The sequence below is a fragment of the Aegilops tauschii genome, chromosome 4 (genome assembly GCF_002575655.3).
Source record: "Aegilops tauschii subsp. strangulata cultivar AL8/78 chromosome 4, Aet v6.0, whole genome shotgun sequence".
Classification (NCBI taxonomy): Eukaryota; Viridiplantae; Streptophyta; class Magnoliopsida; order Poales; family Poaceae; genus Aegilops; species Aegilops tauschii.
This window is the reverse complement of record NC_053038.3, coordinates 489,272,317-489,294,790: the sequence shown is the minus strand read 5'-3', so window position 1 is coordinate 489,294,790 and position 22,474 is coordinate 489,272,317. Positions and strand designations below refer to the sequence as shown.

The 22,474-nt window shown below is 45.4% G+C and overlaps 1 protein-coding gene across 1 annotated transcript; it reads left to right on the top strand.

The window, feature by feature from the left end:
* Nucleotides 1-15,324: 15,324 nt before the first annotated feature.
* On the top strand, nt 15,325-21,587 carry LOC109745934 (uncharacterized). The gene is made up of 14 exons (XM_020305047.4): nt 15,325-15,860; nt 15,956-16,033; nt 16,129-16,184; nt 17,302-17,421; nt 17,559-17,629; nt 17,852-17,945; nt 18,024-18,236; nt 18,332-18,580; nt 18,699-18,807; nt 20,340-20,407; nt 20,522-20,591; nt 20,675-20,749; nt 20,848-20,939; nt 21,215-21,587. Exons 1-14 carry the CDS (start codon nt 15,498-15,500, stop codon nt 21,294-21,296), a joined length of 1,740 nt encoding a protein of 579 aa, XP_020160636.1. The 5' UTR covers nt 15,325-15,497; the 3' UTR covers nt 21,297-21,587.
* Nucleotides 21,588-22,474: the final 887 nt, after the last annotated feature.

The following is a 22,474-nucleotide window of genomic DNA, read 5'->3' as shown; positions in this document are numbered from 1 at the left end:
TCATATGAACGTGATGAAAACTAGCTTGACGATAATTCCCATGTGTCCTCGGGAGCGCTTTTCTCTATATAAGAGTTCGTCCAGGCTTGTCCTTTGCTACAAAAAGGATTGGGCCACCTTGCTGCACCTTATTTACTTTTGTTACTTGTTGCTCGTTACAAATTATCTTATCACAAAATTATCTGTTACCTATTATTTCAGTGCTTGCAGAGAATACCTTGCTGAAAACCGCTTATCATTTCCTTCTGCTCCTCGTTGGGTTTGACACTCTTACTTATCGAAAGGACTACGATAGATCCCCTATACTTGTGGGTCATCACCCAGCACGGACGGGACGCACCACTGACGGGACGGGACGGCACAGTCATAATTTCAGTTTTTCTAGTTTTCCATGGCAAGCTGGCGCGCTAAGCCATGCCTGCTTATGCATTGAATTCCGATGACCGTCGCGTTTCCCGCGACACGCTACTTCGCCTACCTTCCGCCTATAATTACTGTTTCCCGGGCTTCTCCGGTGGCACCATCACCCAACTCGCCCTATCCTCATAAGCCCCCACCGGCCCGACGTCGCTCGCCACTTATCCTCGCTCTCGCCACGTCCGCCATGCCCCCGCCCGTCCGCGATAGGCGACACTGGAGGCGGTCACCGCCGGAACTAGTGTTCGGTTTTTCACCGGAAGGAAGACGGAGGGAGGAGGCATTCTATCGGTCTTTAGATGGCAATGCGGAGATCGAGGACTTGTTGGAGCGCGACCGCCTGGCGGAGGAGCAGGAGTTGTTGGAGCGCGACCGCTTGGCGGAGGAGCAGCGCATCACCGATTTGCGCCGCCAGCGGGACATGGAGCAGCAGCACACCGACGCTCAGAGTCGCGAGCAGAGCGCCCGCAACTGGGCCGACTACGTGGAGGCCGGCGCCCGGCAAATAGCCCTGGAGGCTCGCGACGCTGATTTTTACTACCAGCTCGTCAAGTGGGTTTCCCACTTAGAAGCCGAAGCTTCAGTGGACCACGCCGGCATGGAAAGGGCCAACGCACGCGAGCACCGCGCCCTATCGCACTTCTGGCAAGTCCGAGGCGAGGTGGAGGACGCCGGTGCCGGCGTTTAGCGTGTACCGCAGATGGCGGCCGACATCGTCTAGTTAGCTAAGAGTAAGTTAGTACTTGTACGCTACTAGAGTATTAGTGGGAGTAGATAGTTAACTTGGCTATGATGGTTGTCAACGTGGAAGTTCAGTACTCTATATGTGGATCAGACCTGTTACTTTGCTCTGAATGTTGAACTTTCCGTTTGAACGTATGGAATGGGCTGTTATTTTTTTAAATGGGTTGTATTTGTCCTCCACGGGTTTAGAGGCTGACTTGTGGGCCTGCCAAGTTGACGCGTACACAATCAGGAGATGATTGTACGTGGAGAGGATGACAGCAGGGACCCGTCAAGGTCATGGCAGTATGCAAGCAAGTGCCTCCTTATTTCAAGCCAATAAAAAAATGGCTCCTCCTAATGGATTTCTGACATCTGGGTCCCATGCCATTGTCAACATAGTCAATAAACGAGAGAATTGCACAATGAGCGGCTGACACCAGGGACCCAGCAGCTCGCCCAATTATTTTTGTTTTGGGTTAATTTCATAAATGCCACTCCAAATCTGGTGTTTCTGAGAAATGCCACTGCAATTTCCAAACTTTGAAAAATGCCATTTCATGCCATTTTCAGTGGCATTTTTCGAAGTCTGGAGTGGCGTTTTCCAAAGTTTGCAAATTGCAGTGGCGTTTTCCAAAGTTTGCAAAAATTGCAGTGGCATTTTTCAAAGTTTGGAAATTGTAGTGGCATTTTTATGAATCGCCATAATTGGAGTGGCATTTATCTAATTTGTTTTTGAGATGGAAGCAGGGTGTCAACTGGGCTGTGCGGGGCACTCTGGCATGTCTAGACAACCTTCTCTTTTAGGTTTACCACAGACCAGCCCAGTAGTTTTTTTTTCTTTCTGAAAATGGCTAGCCCAGTTTTTTTGTGATTTGCCAAGTAAGTCGCTTTGTCAGGCCTGTTGGGCTGCAAATCTTTCAAGACGAGGAGAGCTTCATTCGGCCGGCCGAGAAAATGGCCTATCAGTAATGAGAAATGGGCTGTACATTTTTAAAACACATCAAACCGGCAATTAGTTTCAAATTTCTTTTTTTTCATTTTGAGATTTTAAATTGCATTAATTTTTATGCGTGGACAATTTGTTGGATTTTATATTGATATACATTTATTTTTAAAATCAGTTTGAATGTGACTCGAAATTTCGGGATTAAAAACAGTTCGGACCGCACCGAAATATGCAAAATTCCGTATAATTTTTTAACCATGGCCACAATATGGGCTGTAATGCTAACAAAAAGAATATGGGCTCCAAAAAAACCTTAAGAATTAGCAAATGGGCTGTAAATTATTAGGAATAATGGCAGATGGGCTGTATGCTGTTTTCCACAGATTTGAGGCTTTCCTAAAAAAAGGTTGACGCACAAGCAGTGACTGTTGGATGTCCATCCAACGGCCGTCGTGCTTCTTCAATCTCTGCTCTTCCTACTCCAGCCGCTCAAACAAGCGCCGGCGGGACTGCCTGCTCCCTCCTCCCCGCGGCCGGCTGTGCTGCCGCGCAGGCCTCACCGCCTCACCGTACTCCCATCGCTGGCCTAGCCATCCCTCTACTCACCCACACCTGCTGTTATTCTCCGGCGACGGCAGAGGAACCAGTAAACCCTCGTACAGTCGTACTCCCCTCCGCGTGGGAAACAACTGCCGAGTCTTCCCTGCCTCCGTGTCGTTCCCTTCCTAGGCCTCGCCGTCTTCCACCGCCCTGGTGCTCTCGGCGCGGCCTGGTCAACATGGTCAACGACCGACATGCATCTGAAGTGGACTGTACGTGGAGAGGCTGACAGCTAGGTCCACGGCCGCACGCAAGGCAATGCCTCCTTATTACGCGCAAAATAATGATTCCTCCACCTAACATCTCGGACCCACTGAAAGGGCCTCTGTATTTCACGAAAAAATGTTACCGCCGCTGATAGCTCGGACCCACCAGCTATATCTTCGCACGCAAGGAAGTGCCTCCTTATTACGCACACAAAAATGAATACTCCCCCTGCTAGCTGGGACCCAGTATAGTGGCAGGCTGACTTGTGGGCCTACTAAGTTGACGGGGACGGAGGGCTTTGTCAACTTAGTCAATATGCACGATTCTAGCTCCAGTGACCGTACGATGTCCATCCAATGTCCGTCCAAACCAGCGCCTGTCGAGCCTCGTGCTCCTGCCTCCCGTGGCCGGCTGCGATGCGGCAGAGGCCTCACCGCCCCCTACTACTCCCACCGCTGGCCAGGCCATCCCTCTACTCACCCACACCCCCTGTTATTCTGCGGCGACGGCAGCCTCACACCGCAGCGAACCAGTGAACCCTCATACTCCTCTACGCATGGGCATCCACTACCGCGTTTTCCCCGGCTCCGCGTCGTCCCCTTCCTAGGCCTCGCCGTCGTCCACCGCCCTGGTGGTCTCGGCGCGGCGTGGTCAACGTGGTCAAGGAACGACTTCCATCAGAAGAGTACTATACGTGGAGAGGCTGACAGCTGGGTCCACGGCAGCCGCAAGGAAGTGCCTCCTTATTACGCGGAAAATAATTATTCCTCCACCTGACAGCAGGGACCCACTGGACGGGCCACCGTATTTGGCAAAAAAACGTTTCCCCCCTGACTGCTAGGACCCACTGGACGGGCCACCGTATTTCGCAAAAAAAACGTTCCCCCTGTTGTTAGCTTGGACCCACCGGAAGTGTCTCCTTATTACGCACAAAAAATGAATACTTCCCCTGCTAGTTGGGACCCATCTTGGTGGGTGGGTGACTTGTGGGCCTACTAAGTTGACGGGGACGGAGTGCTTTGTCAACTTAGTCAATATGAACGATTCTAGCTCCAGTGACCGTACGATGTCCATCCAACGGCCGTAGTGCTTCTTCAACCTCTGGTCTTCTTGCTCCAGCCGCCCAAAGCAGCGCCGGTCGTGTCGCATGCTCCTGCCTCCCGTGGCCGACTGTGCTGCCGCGGAGGCCTCACCGCCCCCTACTATTCCCACCGCTGGCCAGGCCCTGCGGCGACGGCAGCCTCACACCGCAGCCGAACCAGTGAACCCTCGTACTCCTCTCCGCGCGGGCTTCCACTGCCGCGTCTTCCCCGGCTCCGCGCCGTCCCCTTCCTAGGCCTCGCCGTCGTCCACCGCCCTGGTGCTCTCGGCGCGGTGTGGTCAACGTGGTCAAGGAATGACTTCCATCGGAAGAGTACTCTACGTGGAGAGGCTGACAGTTGGGTCCACGGCCGCAGCAAGGAAGTGCCTCCTTATTATGCGCAAAATAATTATTCCTCCACCTGACAGCGGGGACCCACCGGACGGGCCACCGTATTTCGCGAAAAAAACGTTTCCCGCTGACTGCTGGGACCCACCAGCTACATCTTCGCACGCAAGGAAGTGCCTGACAGTCGGGACCCACCTGGTCGAAGCGTACGTAGTGTTGTCATTCTGGTCGCGAACATGTACGTACATACTGGTCGATGTAGAGGCGCGCACGTGTCGTAGTAGAGGCGCGCACGTAGCATGTACACGTACGTACAGCGGCCAGGGTGCAAGAAAGTAAATACGACCACGTATGTACATACGGGCGGGGTCTCGAACGCCTACTCACGCGTACGTACGGCCAGGGCTCGTGTACATGGCTGGGTCGGAACGGAGAAACTGCGTCGTCGTCGTGTTAATGGGGAGGCAACGGAATGCGTCGTGTTCATCGGGAGGCAACGGAATGCGTGGGAGCCAACCGGCTTGGACGGAACAGCCAATGGAAACGAGACCTGGCGTACCGCAAAACGGAGGAAAGGGCCTTGTGTTCGACCAGCCACGTTCAGAACGGGATCCTGTTCATCGGGAGGGGTGTGGCGTACCGCAAAACGGAGGAAACGGACCTCCTACGGTCGAAACAGGGGTCCTGTTGATCGGGAGGGGTGTGGCGTACCGCAAAACGAAGGAAACGGACTTGTGTTGGTGCGCTACGGTCGAAACGGGGGTCCTGTTCATCGGGAGGGGTGTGGCGTACCGCAAAACGGGACTCCACGGGATACTATTCATCTCCACCGTCGACCCCCTCCAGCCTCCACGGGCTACTGTTCATCCACCGTCGACCTCCTCCAGCCTCCACCTGTGACTGTTCATCCACGGGCTCCTGTTCATCCAGTCTCCACCGCGCGCTACTCCATCGGCTACTGTTCAACCAGCCCTCTCCACAGGCTCCTGTTCAACCACCCCTCCACAGGCTACTGTTCATCCAGCTCTCCACCGTCTACTGTTCATCCAGCCCTCCACGGGGTGGTCATGTTCATCCTGCCCTCCACAGGGTCCTGTTCATCTAGCCCCAACCGGCTCGATGGATCGGGGTCCTGTTCATCCAGAGGCAACACCACGGGGTCCTGTTCATCCACCCCCACCGGGAACTATTCATCCAAACCCCCCAGCAACGCTCACTGTTCATCCAGAGGCAGCATCGATCGGCTTCAGTTAGCAGCAGTAGTGAAGGAATCGCTCGATCGGGTTCAGTTAACAGCCATCGATCGATCGCTCGGGTTCAGTAACGTGTAGCCTGCAGTGCAATTGCTCGGGTTCAGTTAGAGCCCAACGCCTCGCTCCGGTTCAGTTAGAGCCCAACGCCTCGCACCCACGCGCGTGCGTGTACGAGAGAAACACGCATCGCTCGGCCCCGACCACCCACCGTAACCGGGAACACCCCGATATTTTCCTCGCCCTCGCTTCTACCACGGTTTTTTCCGTCATGGACGGCCCAAAGAATGTCATGCAGCAGCGTCTCTGACCCGCCCAGGACGAAAAGCCCATTTTCTGTCATGATTTTTTGTCATAGAAGTAGGACCCCAGCACATCTATGATGATACCGGGTTTTGTCACAATTATCGTCATAGAAGTGTCATAAGTATGACAGAAAAAATTTCGTTCGGCCCAAAATGTCACGGATGTGTCTTTTTTTTGTAGTGGAGGGTACGTGGACACACTCTCCCCGCTCGTTGCTATGCATCTCCTAGATAGATCTTGCGTGATCGTAGTAATTTTTTTTGAAATACTGCGTTCCCCAACAGTGGCATCCGAGCCAGGTCTATGCGTAGATGTTATATGCACGAGTAGAACACAAAGAGTAGTGGGCGATAATAGTCATACTGCTTACCAGCATGTCATACTTTGATTCGGCGGTATTGTTGGATGAAGCATCCCAGACCGGCATTACATGACCGCGTTCATGAGACTGGTTCTACCGCCGTGCTTCTCACACAGGTGGCTAGTGGGTGTCTGTTTCTCCAACTTTAGTTGAATCGAGTGTGACTACGCCCGGTCCTTGTTGAAGGTTAAAACAACACATGATACGTCTCCAACGTATCTATAATTTTTGATTGCTCCATGCTATTATATATTCTGTTTTGAATGTTTAATGGGCTTTATTATGCACTTTTATATTATTTTTGGGACTAACCTATTAACCCAAGGCCCAGTACAAATTGCTGTTTTTTTGTGCCTATTTCAGTGTTTCACAGAAAAAGAATATCAAACAGAGTCCAAACGGAATGAAACCTTCGGGAGCGTGATTTTTGGAACAAACGTGATCCAGAGGACTTGGAGTGGACGTCAAGCAATCAACGAGGAGGCCACGAGGCAGGGGTGCGCGCCTACCCCCTGGGCGCGCCCTCCACCCTCATGGGCCCCTCGTGGCTCCGCCGACCTACTTTTTCCTCCTATATATACCTACGTACCCCGAAACCATCCAGGAGCACCACGAAAACCTATTTCCACCGCGCAACCTTCTGTACCGTGAGATCCCATCTTGGGGCCTTTTCTGGCACTCCGCCGGAGGGGGCATCGATCGCGGAGGGCTTCTACATCAACACCATAGCCTCTCCGATGATGTGTGCGTAGTTTACCACAGACCTTCGGGTCCATAGTTATTAGCTAGATGGCTTCTTCTCTCTCTTTGGATCTCAATACAAAGTTCTCTTCGATTCTCTTGGAGATCTATTTGATATAACTCTTTTTGCGGTGTGTTTGTTGAGATGCGATGAATTGTGGGTTTATGATCAAGATTATCTATGAACAATATTTGAATCTCCTCTGAATTCTTTTATGTATGATTGGTTATCTTTGCAAGTCTCTTTGAATTATCAGTTTGGTTTGGCCTACTAGATTGATCTTTATTGCAATAGGAGAAGTGCTTAGCTTTGGGTTCAATCTTGCGGTGCTCGATCCCAGTGACAGAAGGGGAAACAACACGTATTGTATTGTTGCCATCGAGGATAAAAAGATGGGGTTTATATCATATTGCTTGAGTTTATCCCTCTACATCATGTCATCTTGCCTAATGCGTTACTCTGCTTATGAACTTAATACTCTAGATGCATACTGGATAGCGGTCGATGTGTGGAGTAATAGTAGTAGATGCAGGCAGGAGTCGGTCTACTTGTCACGGACGTGATGCCTATATACATGATCATGCCTAGATATTCTCATAACTATGCTCAATTCTATCAATTGCTCGACAGTAATTTGTTCACCCACCGTAATACTTATGCTCTTGAGAGAAGCCACTAGTGAAACCTATGGCCCCCGGGTCTATTCTCCATCATATAAGTTTACATCTATTTTATTTTACGTTCTTTACTTTTAATCTTTATCATAAAAATATAAAAAATATTATCTTATCATCTCTATATAATCTCACTTTTGCAAGTGGCCGAGAAGGGATTGACAACCCCTTTATCGCGTTTATTGCAGGGTTCTTATTTGTTTGTGTAGGTACGAGGGACTTGCGTGTGGCCTCCTACTGGATTGATACCTTGGTTCTCAAAAACTGAGGGAAATGCTTACGCTACTTTGATGCATCACCCTTTCCTCTTCAAGGGAAAAACCAACGCAGTGCTCAAGAGGTAGCAGCACACTTGACGAAAAATCGTTGTGGTTTTTGATGCGTAGGTAAGAACGGTTCTTGCTAAGCCCGTAGCAGCCACGTAAAATTTGCAACAATAAGTAGAGGACGTCTAACTTGTTTTTGCAGGGCATGTTGTGATGTGATATGGTCAAGACGTGATAATATATAAATTGTTGTATGAGATGATCATGTTTTGTAACAGTTATCGGCAACTGGCAAGAGCCTTATGGTTGTTGCTTTATTGTATGAAATGCAATCGCCATGTAGTTGCTTTACTTTATCACTAAGCGGCAGCGATAGTCGTGATAGCAATAGTTGGCGAGATGACAACGATACTTCGAAGGAGATCAAGGTGTCAAGCCGGTAACGATGGTGATCATGACGGTGCTTTGGATATGGAGATCAAAGGCACAAGATGATGATGGCCATATCATATCACTTATATTGATTGCATGTGATGTTTATCTTTTATGCATCTTATTTTGCTTAGTACGACGGTAGCATTATAAGATGATCTCTCACTAAATTTCAAGGTATAAGTGTTCTCCCTGAGTATGCATCGTTGCGACAGTTCGTCGTGCCGAGACACCACGTGATGATCGGGTGTGATAAGCTCTACGTTCACATACAACGGGTGCAAGCCAGTTTTGCACACGCAGAATATTCGGGTTAAACTTAACAAGCCTAGCATATGCAGATGTGGCCTCGGAACACTGAGACCGAAAGGTCAAGCGTGAATCATATAGTAGATATGATCAACATAGTGATGTTCACCATTGAAAACTACTCCATCTCACGTGATGATCGGACATGGTTTAGTTGATATGGATCACGTGATCACTTAGATGATTAGAGGGATGTCTATCTAAGTGGGAGTTCTTAAGTAATATGATTAATTGAACTTTAATTTATCATGAACTTAGTCCTGATAGTATTTGCATAACTATGTTGTAGATCAATAGCTCGCGATGTAGCTCCCCATTTATTTTTGATATGTTCCTAGAAAAAAATAAGTTGGAAGATGATAGTAGCAATGATGCGGATTTGGTCCGTGATCTGAGGATTATCCTCATTGCTGCACAGAAGAATTATGTCCTTGATGCACCGCTAGGTGACAGACCTATTGCAGGAGCAGATGCAGACGTTATGAACGTTTGGCAAAGCTCGATATGATGAATACTTGATAGTTTAGTGCGCCATGCTTTACGGCTTAGAACTGGGACTTCAAAAACGTTTTGAATGCCACGGAACATATAAGATGTTCCAAGAGCTGAAATTGGTATTTCAGACTCATGCCCATGTTAAGAGGTATGAGACCTCTGACAAGTACTTTGCCTACAAGATGGAGGAGAATAGCTCAACCAGTGAGCATGCACTCAGAATGTCTGAGTACTACAATCACTTGAATCAAGTGGGAGTTAATCTTCTAGATAAGATAGTGATTAACAGAGTTCTCTAGTCACTATCACCTAGTTACTAGAACTTCGTGATGAACTATAATATGCAAGGGATAACGGAAACGATTCCCAAGCTCTTCGCGATGCTGAAATCATCGAAGGTAGAAATCAAGAAAAAGCAGCAAGTGTTGATGGTTGACAAGACCAGTAGTTTCAAGTAAAAGGACAAGGGAAAGAAAGGGAACTTCAAGAAAGAATGGAAAGTAAGTGTCCACTCCCGTAAAGAAACCCAAAGGTAGACCTAAGCCTGAAACTGAGTGCTTCTACTGCAAAGGGAATGGTCACTAGAAGCGGAACTACCCCAAATACTTGGCGGATAAGAAGGATGGCAAAGTGAACAAAAGTATATTTGATATACATATTATAGATGTGTACTTTACTAGTGTTTATAGCAACCCCTCGGTATATGATACTGGTTCAGTTGCTAAGAGTAGTAACTCAAAACGGGAGTTGCAAAATAAACAGAGACTAGTTAAGGGCGAGGTGATGATGTGTGTTGGAAGTGATTCCAAGGTTGATAAGATCACCATCGCACACTCCCTTTACCTTCGGGATTAGTGTTGAACTTAAAATAAATGTTATTTGGTGTTTGCGTTGAGCATGAATATGATTGGATCATGTTTATTGCAATACGGTTATTCATTTAAGTCAAAGAATAATTGTTGTTCTATTTACATGAATAAAACCTTCTACGGTCATACACTCAATATAAATGGTTTATTAAATCTCGATCGTAGTGATACACATATTCATAATATTGAAGCCAAAAGATGCAAAGTTAATAATGATAGTACAACTTATTTGTGGCACTGCCATTTAGGTCATATTGGTGTAAAGCGCATGAAGAAACTCCATGTTGATGGGCTTTTGGAATCACTTGATGCTTGCGAACCATGCCTCATGGGCAAGATGACTAAGACTCCGTTCTCCGGAACAATGGAGCAAGCAACAGACTTGTTGGAAATAATACATACTGATGTATGCGGTCCAATGAGTGTTGAGGCTCGCGGCGGGTAACATTATTTTCTGACCTTAAAAGATGATTTGAGCAGATATGTGTATATCTACTTAATGAAACACAAGTCTAAAACATTTGAAAGGTTCAAAGAATCTCAGAGTGAAGTGGAAAATCATCGTAACAAGAAAATAAAATTTCTACGATCTGATCATGGAGGTGAATATTTGAGTTACGAGTTTGGTCTTCATTTGAAACAAATGCGGAAAAGTTTCGCAACTCACGCCACCCGGAACACCACAGCGTAATGGTGTGTCCGAACGTCGTAACCGCACTTTATTAGATATAATGCGATCTATGATATCTCTTACTGATTTACTGCTATCATTTTGGGGTTATGCATTAGAGACAGCTGCATTCACGTTAAATAGGGCACCATCTAAAGCCGTTGAGATGACACCGTATGAACTGTGGTTTGGCAAGAAACCTAAGCAATCGTTTCTTAAAGTTTGGGGCTGCGATGCTTATGTTAAAAAGCTTCAACCTGATAAGCTCGAACCCAAATCGGAGAAGTGCGTCTTCATAGGATACCCAAAAGTAACTGTTGGGTACACCTTCTATCACAGATCCGATGGCAAGATATTTGTTGCTAAGAATGGATCCTTTCTAGAGAAGGAGTTTCTCTTGAAAGAAGTGAGTGGGAGGAAAGTAGAACTTGATGAGGTAATTGTACCTACTCCCAAATTGGAAAGTGGTTCATCGCAGAAATCAGTTCCAGTGATGCCTAGACCAATTAGTGAGGAAGCTAATGATAATGATCATGAAACTTCAGATCAAGTTACTACCAAACCCCGTAGGTCAACCAGAGGACGTTCCGCACCAGAGTGGTATGGTAAATAGTTCTGGAAGTCATGTTACTAGACCATGACGAACCTACGAACTATGAGGAAACGATGATGAGCCCAGATTCCGCAAAATGGCTTGAGGCCATGAAATCTGAGATAGGATCCATGTATGAGAACAAAGTGTGGACTTTCTTCATGACTTATACATGTTCCTACGACTATGAGATTATGCAACTCCCGAATACGCGAACCACGGGAGCGCCCAGCGCCCAGAAGAGCAAAGCTCATTTTCAAAACAGGGTCAAGCGGCGCATTAAAAAGGGCTGGCCCGTTAAAAGGACGCTTACTTTGCGAACGAAGCGAGACACGACTCAACTACTTTTTACAATTGACAGGGTAGCCCGGAGGTCAGATGATGACCGAGCCAGTCTGATCTCCTTTATACTTACCTCAAACAACGAGCGAACTTAGTGTGCTATCAAACGTCACAACGTAACTGGGTGATTATAAAGATGCTCTACAGGTGTCTCCGATGGTGTTTGTTGAGTTGGCATAGATCGAGATTAGGATTTGTCACTCCAATTATCGGAGAGGTATCTCTGGGCCCTCTCGGTAATGCACATCAGTATAAGCCTTGCAATCAATGTGACTAATGAGTTAGTTACGGGATGATGCACTACGGAACAAGTAAAGAGACTTGCCGGTAACGAGATTGAACTAGGTATGATGATACCGACGATCGAATCTTGGGTAAGTAACATACCGATGACAAATGGAACAACGTATGTTGTTATGCAGTTTGACCGATAAAGATCTTCGTAGAATATGTAGGAACCAATATGAGCATCCAGGTTCCGCTATTGGTTATTGACCGGAGATGAGTCTCGGTCATGTCTACATAGTTCTCGAACACGTAGGGTCCGCACGCTTAACGTTCGATGACGATATGTATTATGAGTTATGTGATTTGATGTACCGAAGGTAGTTCGGGGTCCCGGATGTGATCACGGACATGACGAGGAGTCTTTAAATGATCGAGACATGAAGATTGATATATTGGAAGGTTATGTTTGGACACCGGAAAGGTTTCAGATGAGTTCGAGCATTTTCCGGAGTACCGGGGGGTTACCGGAACCCCCCTGGGGAGTTAATGGGCCTTCATGGGCCATGGTTGAAGAGAGGAGGAGGCGGCCAAGTGGTGGGGCGCGCTCCCCAAGCCCAATCCGAAATGGGAGGGGGGCCGACCCCCCTTTCCTTCTCTCCTTCTTCCCCTTCCTTCCCCCTCCTAGTTGGACTAGGAAAGGGGGGGAACCTACTCCTAGTAGGAGTAGGAATCCCCCTTGGGGCGCGCCATAGGAGGCCGGCCCTCCCCCTCCTCCACTCCTTTATATACGGGGGAGGGGGGCACCCCATAGACACACAAGTTGATTTTAGCCGTGTGCGGTGCCCCCCTCCACATATTTCCACCTCGGTCATATTGTCGTAGTGCTTAGGCGAAGCCCTGCGTCAGTAACTTCATCATCACCGTCACCACGCCGTCGTGCTAAACTCTCCCTCGACCTCAGCTGGATCTAGAGTTCGAGGGACGTCTCCGAGCTGAACGTGTGCAGATCGCGGAGGTGCCGTGCGTTCGATACTTGATCGGTTGGATCGCGAAGACGTTCGACTACATCAACCGCGTTACTTGACGCTTCCGCTTTCGGTCTACGAGGGTACGTGGACACACTCTCCCCGCTCATTTCTATGCATCTCCTAGATAGATCTTGTGTGATCGTAGGATATTTTTGAAATAATGCGTTCCCCAACAATATTTATCAACAATGAAATTGACATAATGTGCATACCAAGGGTTATCACCAGAAGAGAAAGCATTTTATAACACCTAATTGCTCATCAGAAAACTATCATCAATAGGTATTGGGTCATCAAGAATTTTTTCATCCTAGACAAATTATCCGTGACAAGATTATCAACTCCCTCTCTATCAACAATATGCAAATCAAACTCTTGTAATAAAAGAACTCACCTAATCAACCTAGGCCTAGCATCCTTCTTATCCATGAGATATTTAATAGCAACATGATCGGTGTGAATAATAGCTTTAGAATCAACAATATACGGTCTGAACCTATCACAAGCAAATATAAACTGCTAAAAATTCTTTTTCAATAGTGGCATAACTTTTCTGAACATTGTCTAAAGTCTTACTAGCATAATGAGTAACATTTTATTTCTTATCAACTCTTTGACCAATAACAACACCAATAGTATAATCACTAGCATCACACATAATTTCAAAGGGTAAATTCCAATCAAGTGCTTGAACAAAGGAAATTGTCAAAGATTTCTTAAATATTTCAAAAGCTTCTACGCAATCATCATAAAATGGAACATCTTTTTGTAGGAGATTAGTAAGAGGTCTAGAAATTTTAGAGAAGTTCTTTATAAACCTTCTATAGAAACATGTGTGACCTAGGAAGCTTCTTATAGCTTTGACATATCTTTAAGACATGACATTTTCTCAATTGCATCGACTTTAACTTTATCTACTTCAATGCCTCTTTTAAAAAATTTATGACAAGGACTATGCCTTCGTTCACCATAAAGTGACATTTCTCCCGATTCAAAACAAGATTAATCTCTTCACAACTTTGCAAAACTCTAAGATTGCTCAAACAGTCATCAAAAGAAGTTTCGTATACGGAAAAGTCATTCATGAAGACCTCAATAATTTTCTCACGGAAATCAGAGAATATAGCAGTCATACATCTTTGAAAAGTAGCAGGTGCATTGCATAAACCAGAAAGCATACATCTATAAACATAGATTCCATAAGGACAAGTAAAATTAGTTTTCTCTTAATCTTCTTGCGACACAAGTATTTGAGAGAAACCAAATAATTCATCCAAGAAACAAAAGTGTGTATGCTTTGATAACCTTTTTCTAACATTTGATCAATAAAAGACAAAGGATAATGATATTTCCTAGTAGCTTTATTCAATTTTCTAAAATGAATTACCATCCTATAACCTGTAACGACTCTTTGTGGGATAAGTTCACTTTTATCATTAGAAACAACAGTAATGTCACCTTTCTTAAGGACACAACGAATATGACTTATCCATCCATTATCAGCTATAGGATAAATTATACATGCTTCAAGAAGCTTTAATATTTCTGTTCTTACCACATCCTTCATCTCAGGATTTAAGCGTCGTTGATGATCGACGACTGGTTTGACATCGGGCTCCATCTTAATCTCGTGTTGACATAGAGTAGGGCTAATGTCTTTAAGATCATCAAGCGTATATTCAATTGCAGCAAGATTTTTCTTCAAAGAAAGTTTTCAGTAATCTCTTTTTTTCGTGAACTGAAAGGTTAGCATTGATAAAAACAAGATATATTTTCTTTTCATATAGATAAGCATATTTGAAAATATCAGGGAGTTCATTTAATTCGAACGCATGATCACCCTTAGATGGAGGAGGATCTCCCCAATACTTCAACATGCAAGTTATGTTTAAGGATAGGTGCTTGTTTGCAAAAAATAAATAAATAAGGATAGGTGCTTGACTAAAGAATATTTTGGTAAATGCACTATAAACGCTTTTAAAAATGTAAAAGTACATTATTTGTTGGAATGTATATATTTATAATATTTCGGTATATAAGCAAAACTAGAAACAGAAAAAAATAGAAAAACACAGTAATGGAATGACAGCTACTGGCCGGCCCACTGCCGAGACTGCTTGTGCTTGAGTCGAGCTGTGACTTCCTCTTCTAAAAAAAACAAAAAGCTGTGACTTCCTCTCGCTGCCCACCCGTCGTCTCCCCGAGGAACCACGCAGGAATCTACTGTAGCTACGATTTGGCAAAAAAAATCCATCTACTCCTAGCATCGGCTGCATGCGGAATCCAGACGTACCCAAATATGACCAACCACGCAGACTGACATGCCGGGCCAACAATCCAACCGGCCACAGTGGTCAGCGAGACGGGTGCGCCCGTCGACGTCTCTTCCTTCCCCCGCGTGTACGTACAAAAAATTTCCGCAGTCCGCAGCAATTATTGTGGCAGATTTTTTTAAAAAGGATCCAAAATCCAATCCCCCTTTCTCTCTCCTCCCTCCGCCCCGATCCCCAAACTCGTCTCGCACCAGCCAGCCTCCTCGCGCGCGCGCGAACCCCGTGTCTCCGCCCATGCCCTCGCGGCGGCTCTGATCCGGCCGTCGTCGCCCCACATGCAGCACCGCTCGCCGGCGGCCGCCTCAGCCTCCGCCTCCCCCGGGGCGGTGGCGGCGGCGGCGGCGGCCATGGCGCCCGGCGTGGGCGGGGTCGAGCCGGCCGTGGCGCTCGACCAGGTCCCGCGCTGGAGCGACCCCGACCAGCGCTTCCACTCGCCCTCCTCCCCCACCGCGGCCGGATCCGAGGCCCCCGCCTCCTCCTTCCTCTCCTTCGCCGACCCGCTCGACGCGGCCGCGGGGGGCGGGGGCCACGGCGCGTGCCGCTTCCCCGTCGACCCCGAGGTCAACTCCAGGATCTACCTCTGGCGGGGCCACCCCTGGAACCTCGAGGTCGACGCCGTCGTCAACTCCACCAACGAGGTCGGGGTCCCTTCGCGCCCGCCTTCCGATGCCGCAAGTATGCGTGCCACGATCGATGTGTATGCTAATGGTTCCTGCGTGGTTGCTGTATGCAGAGCTTGGACGAGGCGCATAGTAGCCCTGGGCTGCATGCGGCGGCGGGGCCGGAGCTCGCTGAGGAGTGTGCCACCTTGGTACGCCACTTTCTCGGTTGCTGTTCTAGGGGCGCATTTGGATTTGGAATCGTGATCACAGTTTGTCTCGTTTCTATTTTTGTGGATATTTGCAGGGTGGGTGCCGGACTGGGATGGCGAAGATGACCAATGCGTATGATCTGCCTGCTAGGTTGGTGATTTGATTTGATTTTCATGAGCACTGTAGTAGCTGAGCCTCCCAGTATCGAAATGTAGTTGGGCAACCATTGCTGAAGTTCTAATGTTCTGCCTACGCATTCTTAAACAAAGGGAGTCGTCCATTGCCCATTGGGTATATACAAGATGTTTGCTCACTAGAGAAGTGCATTTGATCAATAATCCTTTGTAATTACTGATTTTGCCCCCTTTTATGAGGACAGTCAAATTTTAGATAATTGTTCTTTTTTGTGCTCTCGACGTCTTATGATCTTCGTTTTTAAGTTAGCAAGCACAAGTTTCCAGGGATTACAGAAATCCACTTATATTTAATCTAGCATGTATTTGCAGAAAATGAACTTGGATACCAAAAGTAGTGCCCACCGTAAAGTTCATTTGGGTAACTTGGAAAGCTAGTAGTTAGATCCCTGCAGAAGGAATTAATGATTAAGTACATTATCGTCTGGATTAACAGAATGAGCAAGATTTTACTGCCAATGATTCCATGGGCATGAAGAACGAACAATCTTGTGGTCACTGTTGTTCACCAACTGACCCTGGATGCTCTCTGAGACACCCCACCCACCGTTCTGGAGAAAAATTGTCAAGTCAGTTACTGCTGTGAACTGGGAGATTTATTAATTTTTTTGCCAAGGCAATACTAATCTGCTGAAGTGCTGATGTATTTTACCATTAGATATTCGATGATATTTTACATTTAGTTACTTACAGATGTAACAATGTAGTGGGAACATCTCTATTTAGCCCAAAATGCCCACTATGGACTGACCATATTGGGTGATTACTCTGGCTGTGCAACATCACACCATCCATTACAACTGCAATGCTTGCTCACCATGGGATAGCCATAGTATGCTCAGACAAGTTGTTTGCTTCCATGTCCCATTCTGCATTTCATACTGTAAAGCTTATAGTAGTTTGGGTGTAATGTGCTTAACAGTGCAATTTGAATGACTCATTTTCCAGTTGAGTAAATACTTTCTGTAAGTGTAGCAGAACAGAGTTGTACCTGTCTTACACTCAAGGATGACAATCGATTCCGCTATATTTGCTCTTCCATCTGTTATCATGCTTATTGACATGCTTTGCAGGAAAGTCATCCATACAGTGGGCCCTAAATATGCTGTCAAGTATCACACAGCTGCAGAGAGTGCACTTAGCCACTGCTACAGGTCTTGCCTGGAACTACTCGTAGAGAATGGTCTTGAAAGGTATATTAAAAGCTTTGACGCTTGAATACTTGCATATTCTGTTTGTATTACAGTTTGATGTCTTACAATACTGCATTCCATGTTGTACGCCCTGCAATTTATGCGAGGTTAAGTTATTTTGCCTTTCATGTGATTAGCATTGCAATGGGCTGCATATACACAGAAGCCAAAAATTATCCCCGTGAACCGGCTGCCCATGTGGCAATAAGTGAGTTATATTGTCAATATCTTCTTTCATTTCTCTTTATATTCCGCTATTGTTTGATTAGTTCTATGGCTGTTATCCTGCGGATGCAAACTGCAAAGAATGGATTTATCTGCGTTCATGATTTTTCTGTTCAACAGCTACCTTTTCCTAGTTTCTATTTTTTTTTTGCGGGTACCTTTTCCTAGTTTCTAAGTCCCATCTTCTTTGGATGAGGTTGAGCAGGAACTGTGAGACGTTTTCTGGAGAAGCAGAAGGACAAAATAACTGCTGTTGTCTTTTGTACCATATCATCAACTGATACAGAGATATATAAGCGGTACTTAGACTGAAATCCAGTACTACTAATTAAATGTGGTGATTTTCCTGCATACGTTGACAGTGTTGCATTCTGCAGACTGCTTCCTCTTTATTTCCCACGGGACAAACAAGAGGAAGAGATGGCTTCGTTAAAACTTCCAGCTGATGTTGGGGATGAGAATGGTGAGCCAATAATAGATGAAAGGAAAATAAGAATAAAAACATTGCCTGCTGAGGCAGCAAATAGCAAGTATGCAGTTCCCGTGCCCGCAGATATTCCTCTTTCTGGTTCTGGATTGACACGTAGAAGGTGAGACTGAAACATACTATTAACGATGATTGGCAGAAAAGGCAAGATACTTAGTTTTAGTTGGAGTTTTTCTGATTCTAATTTATTCCATACAGAAATTCTAAGTTGGATTCATATTTGGATCCATCCTTTATGTCCATAATTAAAGATCCGGATCTCCGACGCAAGGAGCAATGGGAAAAGTCTGCGCAGGCAAAGAAGGGATTTAATTTTGCTAAGTTGCTTGGTTTTGGTGATCTTGGCGGTCCTGCATTATCGGCTGCAGAAGAATATTCACTTCATCAACGTTACCTTGCTAAAGCAAATTCCCTTAATCTTTCAGAAATCGCTGAAATGAAAATAATGTATGTAAATTCATCTTTTTTTTGGGGATTTTCTTTAGTTTGTTTTCTATCCATAGTTATTTTCCTTCTGCTACTGTATCATTTGTTCGTATTTTGATTTTTTTTTGGTCAATTGCAGTTACCGTGGCGGAGTTGACAGTGAAGGGCGTCCAATTATGGTTGTTGTTGGCGCTCACTTTCTTCTTCGCTGTTTGGACCTGGAACGATTTATTCTATATGTAATAAAGGTAATTTAGTTGATCCTTAATTTTGTTGAAACAGTTGAATCCCGCATGCTATTTGTACAGAACACCTGATTGCTTTTCCATGTACGTACCAACTAAACTTGATTGATCACAAACATCCCCAAAGGTTCACCTTTGACTTTCTGACTTAGGATTTGCCAGTTAGGGTAGTTCAACGCTCGTATATTGATTAGTGAATTGCTCAAGCTTGTCCAATGTTTTTACTGTGATTTTACTTAATATAATACTTGAATGCAATTTTACTTTTTGTATCATCTCATAATTCATTCTTGCATATCCCCATAACTGTGTATACCGAAAGTCTTTTGCTGCATTTCTGATGTCTGAGGCTACCCACATTAGAAATGATACATTTTTTGATTGATTTCAAATGAATCATAGTGGCCCTGATATCATGATTCATCACCTTGAGGATCAGTATGCAGTGCTTTGTCCTCAAAATGCAGAAGTTTCTTAAGGTGTCAAACTGGCCTAAAAGATCTAAATTCACAATACCATTATACTCCTGGGAGTATGTACTCCCGCTCCTCATACACCACTTAGTATTGAACTATTAATCGGTTATACATTATTATTTTTAATATACTTCATTAGCAATTACTACCTCTTTAACTAAATATAAGACGTTTTTGCAGTTCTGCAAAAACGTCTTATACAGTCCAGTTTGAACTGCAAAAACGTCTTATATTAGTTACGGAGGTAGTACTAGATACCCCAAAGTGAGTTCCATAAAAAATTTCATCCAAGTCCATATATTTTACATACTTTGCATATATACTGATTTTCTGTATGTGAGAAGATATATTGCCGGTGCTCTAGGACTTAGAACTGTCTTGCCTTCAACCTGGGATGTCCACTGACTTTCTCCCAACTATCTGTAACCCATGCCTCCTAGGAGGATTGTAACTGTACTTCTACCTTAATGAAATGAAACGCAAAGGTCCTTTGCGTTTTCTCGAAAAAAGAAGATATATTGCAAAACGAAGGTGCCCTGGTGATATTTTTCGTACTCATATGGGGTATCTTTGAATAATTAATGAAGTACTCCCTCCGTTCCTAAATATAAGTCTTTTTAGAGATTCCACTAGGGACTACATACGGATGTATATAGACATATTCTAGAGTGTAGATTCACTCATTTTGCTCCGTATGTAGTCCATATTGAAATCTCTAAAAGGACTTATATTTAGGAACGGAGGGAGTATATCGTGAAGGATAAAGCGGTATCATAGATTTGTTTACAAGGTGTACTGAATGTAGTACTCCCGGGAGTGTATAAAGGAATCCTATATATACGCAATTTGACAAAATTGAGTGGGCTTGCAGCAAGAAATTCTAGCCAATGTATCTGGCAGTTAACGTAGCAACAACCTTGGACTATGGAAGTAGATCTACAAACTTCTCTCTAACTTATATGATTGTTGCTACTTCCTCTTTTCATAGTATCCATTCATCTTGGTTTGGAACATTTGGACAGTAAAATCTGACAGTATCATGATATACTTTGTTTGCAGGAGTTTGAACCTTTGATTCAAAAGCCTTACTCAATTGTCTATTTCCACTCAGCAGCGTCCTTACAAGTGTAAGTGTTGGATATGCAGGCTGGGAAGGAAACTGCATCTCTGTCTGAACCTTAGCGCATGCAACATATAAGAAGCACTGGATGTAATATAAGTTTTTGTAATTTAATTTACAGACAGCCAGACTTGGGATTCATGAAGCGGTTACAACAAATGCTAGGTCGTAAGCATCAGCGAAATCTTCAGGTTGGTACCTCATTTGATCTCATTGTGCAATTTTAATTTTATGTTTGAAGAATATTAACATCTGATGGCATCGGTCAACACAGGCTATATATGTACTCCACCCAACGCTGGGATTGAGAACAGCTATTTTGGCGTTGCAGCTTCTTGTTGATGGAGATGTAAGTGTGGCTGCAACTACTTTCCATTTGATTATATTACTGGGCACGTTTTTTTCTTTCAATTCCAACCTTTTTTTTTGTTTGTTTGTGTCAATTAGGTCTGGAAGAAAGTTGTCTATGTCGACAGACTTATGCAGCTGTTCAGATACGTGCCACGGGAACAACTAACAATTCCAGATTTTGTCTTCCAGTAAGCAATCCTTGCAAATTTTCTACTCCCTCGATCCCATAATATAAGATGGTATTTCATCCAATATGTGAGTAAATTGTACTCCCTCCGTCCCATAATGGAAGACGTTTTCTTGACTCTAATGTAGGGAGTCATGTAGGACGTTTTTTGACACGTCCTACATTATGGGACGGAGGGAGTATGTAATAAGATCTTATATCATGGGACGGAGGGAGTAGCTTTTACAAGGTCTGGTAGCCAATGTATGTTCGCTACTGACATTATTGATCATGCAGGCATGATCTAGAAGTGAATGGTGGAAAGGGCATAATCGTTGATCCTAGAACGAAGCATGTCTACCAAAGACCGTCAGGTTGACATTTAGCAACTTGTTGCTCCCAGTTTCCGGTCACCCCGCTGTCAAATCTCTGTTCTCTGTAGGAGAGTTCACATCTAGATCCGTGAAGTATGTATCTAGTTGAGTTGACATTATGTTCTGCATTACATTCTTTCTTATCTTAGGAAGGTAGTTATGTATATGTATCTTGTTCTGTATAACAAAATAAAGGCTGTGTCTCTCAAGTTCTTCCGCTGGGCTAAATCGTAGTCCTTGTGTACTGTAAAATTTTGACTGGTCCTTGCAGTGGAGCAACAGATTGTCCTGTTATCAATGTTCTGGACATGCTGGCGTAATAATCTTGTAAAGTCACGTAGATACCCTTCCCAGATAGAATTCGTACTGTATGGTGTGGATAAGTCAACTTATTTGTTATTTGCCATTTCGTCCACACTGGTAATTTTCTTTTAGAGCAAAGACACGGCCGAGCCCGAGAAGGGCGCTAGCCTAATCTGACTTTGAATTAACAAAGCCATCAACCGGCCATGGTACAACTGCAGAGTACAACAACGAACTAGAACAAAGAAAGCAGCAAGATACAGAGGCGCTCACAAGCCTCAAGCATTTCACACAGGGAATGATATACAATGGAGCACCTAGCTGAAGGACTTGAGGTCCTCCACCGTGACTAGACATGGTTGGGAGCAATGCCGGCTTCGGAGAGGGAATGAAGTTGCACCTACATGGCCTGCCTTCACCAAAACCTAAGGGCCTCGGCACGACACGACCATCCAACCCCGTCTTCGAAGGAGGCCACAACCTCCTCGCCTGGATCGCAAGGCGCCGAACCGTCGAACAATGGAAAGTCCCCATGAACATGGATGAAAGCCGCCGAGCAGACCCAAGGAGCGGATTAGAGCACCCAAATGTGCCGACAAGGCTCAGCCAAAGCAGAGCAAGCTGCAAAACCAACGGGCAAAGCACGTCGGAGGAAAAGCTAAAGCTTGGACGAAGAAGAACACGCCAACGGCTGCTGTCAATGCACCCCAACAGTGCCCACCAACCCATCCCTCAAGGCGGCGCCTTCAAGAAGGTCACGGCACCGAGAACGCCGCCGCCGCCCACCGGAGTTAGGGTTTTCACCCGGGGAGCAGGGGGGTGGGTAGTGGAAGGGCAGACCTTGACCGACGTCTCTATGAAGGAATACGGCGCCCGCAGG

What these genes read in the sequence shown, in the direction of transcription:
- LOC109745934 (XM_020305047.4), top strand. Translation starts at nt 15,498, where the DNA reads ATGCAGCACCGCTCGCCGGCGGCCGCCTCAGCCTCCGCCTCCCCCGGG. An exon ending in TCGTCAACTCCACCAACGAG is followed by an intron (nt 15,861 to 15,955) that starts GTCGGGGTCCCT and finishes TGCTGTATGCAG; the next exon opens with AGCTTGGACGAGGCGCATAG. An exon ending in CTGAGGAGTGTGCCACCTTG is followed by an intron (nt 16,034 to 16,128) that starts GTACGCCACTTT and finishes GGATATTTGCAG; the next exon opens with GGTGGGTGCCGGACTGGGAT.